At 50.2% G+C, this 8,332-nt stretch overlaps 3 protein-coding genes across 3 annotated transcripts in view; 2 read left to right on the top strand and 1 right to left on the bottom strand.

Moving 5' to 3' along the window:
• Window positions 1–57: 57 nt before the first annotated feature.
• On the bottom strand, window positions 58–820 carry PCYB_021460 (hypothetical protein; the record flags this gene model as incomplete). The annotated part of the gene is made up of 2 exons (XM_004220496.1): window positions 58–470; window positions 727–820. The coding sequence occupies 2 exons, from the start codon at window positions 818–820 to the stop codon at window positions 58–60; spliced, it is 507 nt and encodes a 168-aa protein (XP_004220544.1).
• A 1,490-nt stretch (window positions 821–2,310) lies between these two features.
• Window positions 2,311–3,736, top strand: PCYB_021450 (phenylalanyl-tRNA synthetase beta chain; the record flags this gene model as incomplete). The annotated part of the gene is made up of 2 exons (XM_004220495.1): window positions 2,311–2,439; window positions 2,561–3,736. The coding sequence occupies 2 exons, from the start codon at window positions 2,311–2,313 to the stop codon at window positions 3,734–3,736; spliced, it is 1,305 nt and encodes a 434-aa protein (XP_004220543.1).
• Window positions 3,737–4,618: 882 nt separating this feature from the next.
• The window catches only part of PCYB_021440 (hypothetical integral membrane protein DUF56 family), a gene marked incomplete at its 3' end in the record, with an annotated part of 5,460 nt that continues 1,746 nt past the window's right edge, over window positions 4,619–8,332 (top strand). The window contains exons 1-12 of the mRNA XM_004220494.1: window positions 4,619–5,080; window positions 5,340–5,465; window positions 5,590–5,695; window positions 5,914–5,941; window positions 6,232–6,385; window positions 6,525–6,727; window positions 6,901–7,022; window positions 7,170–7,229; window positions 7,419–7,563; window positions 7,705–7,771; window positions 7,963–8,024; window positions 8,238–8,300. Of these exons, the coding sequence (XP_004220542.1) occupies window positions 5,595–5,695; window positions 5,914–5,941; window positions 6,232–6,385; window positions 6,525–6,727; window positions 6,901–7,022; window positions 7,170–7,229; window positions 7,419–7,563; window positions 7,705–7,771; window positions 7,963–8,024; window positions 8,238–8,300 (1,005 nt within the window). The 5' untranslated portion in view covers window positions 4,619–5,080; window positions 5,340–5,465; window positions 5,590–5,594. The remainder of the gene's footprint in view (window positions 5,081–5,339; window positions 5,466–5,589; window positions 5,696–5,913; window positions 5,942–6,231; window positions 6,386–6,524; window positions 6,728–6,900; window positions 7,023–7,169; window positions 7,230–7,418; window positions 7,564–7,704; window positions 7,772–7,962; window positions 8,025–8,237; window positions 8,301–8,332) is intronic.

The following is an 8,332-nucleotide window of genomic DNA, read 5'->3' as shown; positions in this document are numbered from 1 at the left end:
ATAATGCAAACATGGCAGGGGAGGCATGTGATCTGATCGACCACCTTCCCTCGCCTCTCACACGTTGTCAGCGACGAGGCGCCTCTCCGGAATCATGTTTCTCTTGCGCTCCCTCTGCACAACCCTTTTCTCCTTCTTCACAGCCTTCTTGATGCTACCCTTGTTGGCCATCTGCTCATTGACCATCTTTCTTATCTTTCGCTGGCTGTAGTAAAATGGCTGTTTATTTTTCTGTAAGATGTTTTTTTTCTCCTGTGTGACAAGCTCCTGTTTTAGTTTCCGTTCCTCCTCCTTCCTTTGCAGCATTCGATCAGTGTCTCTATAGGTACTCAGCTTGTTCTTAAGTTCTTGCCTCTCCTCCGGTGTTAGTTTCTTTCCCTTGAGCCTTTGCTCGATGATTCCTTTTTCCTCCTCTCTTTTGTCGAACAAAAATTTATATGCCTTTTTGAAGAAGCTCGGGTTGAGCGTGCCTGCAAGGGGGGGGAAGCGACCCAAAGCGATGTAAAGTGATGCAAAAGGATGCAAAGCGATGCAAAGCGGCGCAGAGCGGTGGGGGCGACGTGGCAGTGTTCCGATGGACAGGCGAACACCCTTCTACTCTGCGCTGGTGGATTATCCCTCCGCTTTCCTTTCCCGTCCTCTCCTCTCCTTTCCTTTCTTTCCTTTCTTTCCTTTCTTTCCCTTCCTCTCCTCTCCTTTCCTTTTTCTTTCTTCACTCGCTCTTACCTGAGAGGTTCGAAAATCGGGGGTCGCGGACGATCGGCTTGGCCGTTTTCTTTTTCTCAAAAATGTTGAATGGCTTCCTGTTACTGACGACCATGGGCCGTTGGCCCTTTTTTATTTTCTTTTCCTTTATGGGTCTCTGCGGACTGGGTTCCTCCATTGTTCCAGGGGGGGCGGTTCATTCCATTCGTCCGTTCGACGTGGGGTAAAACGAGGTGTACCGCCTTCACTGGTGCGTCTGCCAAATGGGATTGGCCTTCCTCCTAGCTGTTTACTTCTGCGACGGTTCTGTAGCAGTCGCTTCTGCGGAAGTCGCCTCTGCAGCGGCGTAGTTTTTTTCCCTCGTAGGCACGCCCGCTGCTTTTGCGTTCGCGCGTGGGTTCCCGCTTACGGCTGCCACTGAGGTGGTTTTGTTGCTCGCTTCTTTGTTGCTTCGCTGCGTCGCTGTTTTGTTGCTCGCTTCTTTGTTGCTCGCTGCTTTGTTAACTTCTCTGCTTCGCCGCTTCTCTGCTTTGTTGCTTTTTTTTTTTTTATTCGTGCCTTTTTGCCTGACCCGTTCAGGCAATTCGCGTTGGCAAAAAAAAAAGCTAGCCGCTGCATGAAGGGGAAAACGGAGTGGAGATTACGCCACCCCGGCCGAGGGACATACTTATCCCGAGTGGGGCGACGCGAAAAAAAAAAGGGAGCTGGCCGACCGGCGTGAAGGAGGAAAGGGTGGCATTCGCTGAGTCCACAGGTGGAAAAAATAACAAAAAGGGGACAAAAAAGGAACAAAAAAAAGAAAAAAGAACATTCCGATTTGGATTGCATCATTGAAGCTTTTTCGAAGGGTTGATTTTTTCCTTCGATCTCTGGACTGTGCTGCGTTTTATACACGCCTCACGCGTCTCTCTTGGGACTTTGCTTTTCGCGTTGACGTCCCTCGTGGCGTAGTGTATCGGCACAAAAAGGGAGGCCTCCTCGATTGGAGCAGATGGCGCACATGTGAAAAGGTTATATGCTTCCCTTTTTGTAGTAACTCTTTGTTGCCTCGTTTGTTGGAGCAACCCAAGTAGTATGCCCCCCCTTCCCCTCCGGCAGTGGTCTCACTCCCCCCTAAGTTGAGCACTTCTGCAAGGGGGTTTGCAACAGTTAGCTGTACGAGCGCATTGCGGGAGTTTCGCCCCACCGGTGTGAGAGAAGCAACCGAAGGGGAAGGCGCAGACCAAGGTGCAGGTGAAGGTGCAGACCACGGTGCAGGTGAAGGTGCAGACCACGGTGCAGGTGAAGGTGCAGACCACGGTGCAGGCCAAGGTTCCGGCCAAGATGCAGGCCAAAGCGCAGGAGGAGCAGAAGGGGGAGGAGCTGAGCCAGTTCCTGCAGGTGCTGGAGGAGGAGTTCGCCCTGTGTCAGGAAGGGGGGGAGAAAAAAAAGAGAGAAGAAAATGGGCCCTCGTTGGGAAGTGTCAAAACGGAAGAGTTAGCGAACCACCGGGCATACTACCTCCAGCTGAAGGAGGAAAAAAATGTGCAAGTGGAGGAAACAAAACACGTCACGTCGTTACAAATAAGCAAAAAATACAATCTAGAACACAGTAAAGTCCTTGGAATGGCAAAAAGGCTGGAGACCCTGTACTACGTTGTGAATCATGTCAGAAGCTTCAACACGTATCAGCTGACGGAGGAAGGAAAGGAGTACCTGAGAGAAGGGTCACCAGAACACGTAACGTTGAAGCATGTAGTGGAACAGAAAGAGTGTACCCTGGAGGATCTGAAGAAGCTATTTGGGAAAAAGGCAGACATTGGATTAAACATCAATTTAAAAAAAAAAAAAAGAACTTCGAAAAAGCGATAAGAAGTTATACCCCCATGTGGAAGGTAGTGCCAACAGTCTGGTGGATGAAACGAGAGACTATCTCAACATCGTAGAAGCGTACGGATATGATGAAGATACGCTTGTCTCCCAATTGAAGAAGGGAATAATGACCCTTCCTCATGACAAGCAGGACGAAAAGGTAAGCGATCTAATCAAAGAGCTAAAGAAAAGAAAACTTATGGAGATGAAAAAATTCTCCTATTTGTACATCGTTCGAACTAGCCATTTTACAAAGGAGATTAAGAAGCAGATTACAGACTTAACCTACCTACTGATAAAAAATGAAGAATACAAAAAGTATGATGTGAAAAAGTACAACTTTTTCTCTAGTGGAAAAAAAATGAATAAAGGAAATACACACTTATTAATAAAACAAATGAGAACGTTTAAGGATGTTTTTGTATCCCTCGGATTTGAAGAAATGGATACGCATAATTATGTAGAATCGTCTTTCTGGTGCTTCGATGCTTTGTATATTCCACAGCAACATCCGAGTAGGGATCTACAGGACACGTTTTTTATTGAGACGCCTGAGTTTTGCATAGATGACTTCACGGAGAAAGGTTACATCGATAATGTGAAGCGTGTTCACTCCGTTGGAGATTATGGAAGCTTTGGTTGGAATTACCGATGGGAATTGAAAAGCACGAAAAAGAACGTCCTCAGAACACACACCACTGCCAGTTCTTGTAGAGCCTTATTCCAGCTAGCTAAGGAGTATCGAAAAACGGGTTCTATAATCCCAAAAAAATATTTTAGCATAGATAGGGTGTTCAGAAATGAAAACCTAGACAGCACCCATCTAGCCGAATTTCATCAAGTGGAAGGACTTATCATTGACAAGAATTTGGGACTGTCTCATTTGATTGGCACGCTGGCAGCCTTTTACAAATATATTGGCATTTTGAAGCTGCGGTTCAAACCGACCTTCAATCCGTATACGGAGCCCTCCATGGAAGTGTATGGCTACCACGAGGAAAGCAAGAAATGGCTTGAAGTCGGCAACAGTGGCATTTTCCGCCCCGAGATGCTGCGCGCCATGGGGTTCCCCCCGGAGGTGTCCGTCATCGCCTGGGGCCTCAGCCTGGAGCGACCCACCATGATCAAGTACAACATACGTAACATTAGGGACCTCTTCGGCTACCGCAGTGTGCTCTGAGGGGGGAGCGAGGAAGCGGTGGAGTGGAGAAGCGGTGGAGTGGAGAAGCGGTGGAGTGGAGAAGCGATGAAGCGGTGGAGCGATGAAGCGGCGGAGTGGCGATTAAGGGGAAGGCCTTCAACATGTGACGCAGCCAACGTGTGACGCAGCCAACATGCGACGCAGCCAACGCGTAGGGTGAGCTTACCCTCACTGTGGGGGGTCCCCCCCCTGATTGCTTTTTTTTTTTTTTTAATTACGGACCCTTTCGCAAAAGTGGCATTGCGAAGCGGACGAACGAAGCGCCAAAAAAAAAAAAAAAAAAAAATTGGGGTTCCCAAAGAACGGTTGCGCTCACCCCCGAGGGAAGGAAAGAGAAAAAAGGAAAGAAAAAGGGAGCTCTCCATTTTTGTCAATTTGGGTCACCCTTTGCGACTCCCGACCATTAAGTTATACCAATTTGTTGTCAAGGTATGTCAATCTTTGGTGAAAGCTGTTTCACTTTTTTTCCTCCTCTTTTGCTCCACTTTCCTTCCTCTTTTTTTTGAATTTTTTTCCAATTTTTTCCCATTTCAACCTTTCCCCCGAGCATGAGTCAAAGGCGGGGCGCCCGCCCAAACGGCAGCTTCAAACGTGAATTGCGGTGAGAGGCAGCACCTTAGCGGGACCACAGATCTGTGTGAGCCCCACAGCGGGTGACTCGACTAACCGGGTGACTCACCGAGTGACTTACCGGGGGGCTTATCACATGGCTTAGCACTTGGACAGCCGTCCCCAATGGGCCCCCCCATGTGAGCAGTGGATGGTCCCTCCCCCGATAAGAAGCAGTTGCCCTTTGCACACTCCAACCCAGCTATGCCTGCCCCCCTCCCTCTTGGGAGACCCTTTACAAACAGCTTCACCATGATAAGGGGGATACTAATCTCATTGATCCTAACCACGGAAGTGCGGAGGAAATTCCTATATGCCAACCACTGCACATACCTATGGGTGTTGCTAACGCTGTTGTGCAGCGTGTTGGTTGTCTCTCTCGTGGCACACAACAGGAAAGGAAGTAAACGAAAGTGGAGGATTAAAGAGAAGGGTTTTTCTCCGGGGACAGAAAATGAAAGAAGTCCACGTAGAGGTGGTAATCCATTTAGGAGTCCCACCTTAACCATCGGGGGGTATCACCACAGGGAAAAAATCACACAAGGGTTCCTGAACCAAAAGGGGGATCCCACCTTTCTGCGTTTGTACGAGAAGGGGGTTATTGGCGCTTGGGAGTTGCTCCTTCACATATATGGCGCCAACTTGTTCGCGTCTTTTTTTTTCCCCTTCTTTTCAACCCTGCTGGTTTCGAAGTATGACGTTTTAAACTCTGGTCAGTGTGAAGAATGGAGAGCGCTCACCTGTGCCGGGGGGCCCTCGAAAGGGGGCAACACTCCGCTCGGGGGGGTTCACCGTAGTCGCGTCGCATTAGTCGCGTCGCATTAGTCGCGTCGCCGTAGTCATCTCACTTTAGTCGCATCGCCTTAGTTGTCTCACTTTAGTTGCGTCACTTTCGTCGCGTCACTTTCGTCGCGTCACTTTCGTCGCGTCACTTCAGTCGCATCGTCTTTTTTTTTCTTTCCCCTCCCCCTAGGCGCGGCGAAGCTGTCCCTTGCCCTCGTGAACGAGTTCCTCCTCGGCAGCGTCTTCCTGCGATACGTGCGAGTGAACGCCTGGGCCTACCTCCTCTTCCACGGCTTCCTCTTTCTCGCGACGCTGGGTAGGGCCACCTTGCCGCTTAGCCACACCGCTACCGCTACCGCAACGATGTAGTGAGGAGGCACCCCCGAGACACCCCAACGGCGTGCCTCTGCGCCGCTTCTTCTCCTTCCCCAAACCCACAGGCGCAATGCGAATTCACGAGAGCTTGGCCACCTGTTCCCTCTGGTTTGTGCTCAACTTTGCCTTTTATCACATGATCGCCATAGGGGCCTTTCGGCTGACGGATGGGTAAGCGTGGTGCATCCGTTTCGAAGGGGAAGCGGAAGTTAAAGGGGAAGTGAAAGGGCAAGCGTGGTGGACGTGCTGGTCGTGATGGAAGTTGTAATGGCATTTGGTTCTTCCCCTTGAGTATGCTTCTAGGCACACTTGCCTTTTTTTTTTAATTTATTTTTTTTTTTTTTTTTTTATTTTATTATTTTTTTTTTTTTTCGGCTTTCCCCCCGCAGGGTGTTTTCCTTCCTGGAGGGGGCGACGGTGAGCGTGGCGGGGACCCTCCTCCTGGACGCTTACGCATACGGCCTTTTCCATGAGCACCTGCACGGGGGCGTCGTTCCGAGTGTGTTGTCTGTGTACCTCAGTGGGGCGGTAATGCATGCGCGACGCAGCTGGGAATCCAACCCTACTGTGCCCTGCACTACTGCCAATACTTTCCGCTTCTGCCCTGCACTACTGCCAATACTTTCCGCCTCTGCCCTGCACTACTGCCAATACTTTACGCTTCTGCCCCGCACGACTGTTTACCCCTCCTGCTGCTCCCCCAACAGGCCCTCAGTTTGACCCTCTACGCCGCAAGCTGCGCGTACTTGCTGCGTCGAGCCGACGACCAGAAGGGGAAGCTCCTCATCGCTTCGCTGGCGTTCCTTCTGTACAACATGCTCAACCTCGGCACAAGACGATACGATTCCGTGAGTGAATCGGGTAGGCAGACAGGAGAGACCCTCCACACACAAAGATGGGGAGAGGCGACTTGTCAAGGGGGTTACATTTGTTTTCGTTAATTTTGTTGCAGTTTTAAAATTTTTTTTTTTTTTTTTTTTTTTTTCTCCCCCTTTTAAAGACACAAGCGCGATGCAAACGATAGTCCACCTTCTATGGCACCAACAGAATTATTTTTTAATTTTGGGCTGGCTCGTCATCACAACTCTGTACATAATTTACATTGCCAAGTTGGTGAGGAGAAATGGGAGCCTGTCTTATCTGAGGAAGCACTATCATTTCCTGCTTTTTGTGAATGCCCAGCTGTCTTTTTTCTTGGGGAAGGTAATCAGTGCTGGCGGGAGTGGCGCGAGTTGGCGGCTTGTCTGGGGGGCGCGCTCTACTTTCTTTTGTTTCCACCGCGATGATCCCCTTTGCGCTTGACACGGCTAACGTTGCTAATGTTGCTACCCCTGCTAATGCTGCTATCCCTCTACCCCTCTACCCCCCTAACTCAGGTGGAGCTCCTTGTGGTGACCCTCTCCTTCGCGTTTCTCCTGCTGCTACTCCTGGAAGTCGCGAGAAAAATCGGCCAAGCGCTGTCACCGGATCGCAACACGCTGCATAAGTTCATCACCAGGTTTGCCAAGCGCCCCATCAAGCAAACGGGGTAGACGCGGCGTAGAAGCGGCATAGAAGCGGTGTAAAAGCGGTGTAAAAGCGTCCTAAAAGCGGCGCGTGCGTTTTGGCGCTACACCCGTTCGTGTCCTTCCCTCCCCCTTTGCAGTTTTATTGACGATAGAGATAGGAGGGGCCTGGTCGTTACGCACATTTACCTTTTGGCTGGGTACTGCTGGAGGGAGGGGCGCGCCCCCATGGGTGGAGCCCCCCCTGGAATGCGGACGTTTCAGCGTGAAGCGGACTTGCTCATGTGTTCACCCATTTTTTGTTCATTCGTTTGCTTTTTTTTATTTTGCTTACTTGTTTACTTTTTTTTTTTTGCTTACTTGTTTACTTTTTTTTTTTTTTCCCCCAGGGTGTACATCCCAATCGTCGCGGACGCACTGTTGAACAACAAGAACTACCTGCGCAAGGGAACCCGAAGTGTCTTCCTCTTCCGGGACGCCGACCTGCTTCTCTACAGCTCGGGGATGAATGCCATATGCATAGGCGACTCATTTGTTAGCCAACCGCTTGTCCTCGGGGCGCGTTTGGCGGCGTTACTACTCCTGTGTACATTAACCGCTCGATGACGTTTTCTCGGGACGTCGTCCAGCACTCGCGTTCGTATCATCACTCCATGTTGTCCTTTCCCCCCGCAGGCAGCCATCGGGGGGCTTCTGTTCCCCACCCCGAAGATCAAAAATACGAACAACAAGTCGTACGCAGGTGGGGCAAAAATGAGATAATTTGTGAAGGAAAATCTGGAAGGGAACGAAAATGCCTGAACAAGTCAGGCAGTTGGCAACGCATTTGGCCAAGTGCAAACAGTAGTGCAGAGAAAGTTGTGACGATGTAGAGACCAACCGTTGTTCTCTCACAAACTGTATCTCCCCCGTCCATCTTTCACCCACCTACAGGATTTCTCTTTTTTTTTTGTTCTACATTTTTATCGCTTTTGCTTGAGAGCTACTTCGTTCAAGTAGGAAAGGAGAGAGAACTGCAGGGCGGGAGCGCAACGCACTGCTGGAGATCGTCCGCTGGGCCACACCCTTGCGGGGAAGTACACACGTTGTGTGTGTTGGGAACGCGCGCCCTGTTCAGAGGACGGAAGATCCGATGTGAAGCGGCACGCTAACCCACTGCCCTTCGCCACTTCGCTGCTTCACTGCTTCACCGCTTCACCACTTCGCAGAAAACGCCGTTGGCCAGTTTGACCGCCATATTTATGATGTCCCTCTTCGGTGCCCTATTCGAGGTGAGGAACAGCCGAACTAGCGAAAAAAAAAA

Source organism: Plasmodium cynomolgi, chromosome 2 (assembly GCF_000321355.1).
Source record: "Plasmodium cynomolgi strain B DNA, chromosome 2, whole genome shotgun sequence".
NCBI lineage: Eukaryota > Apicomplexa > Aconoidasida > Haemosporida > Plasmodiidae > Plasmodium > Plasmodium cynomolgi.
The sequence above is the reverse complement of the archived record's forward strand: the minus strand, read 5'-3'. Positions and strand labels throughout refer to the sequence as shown.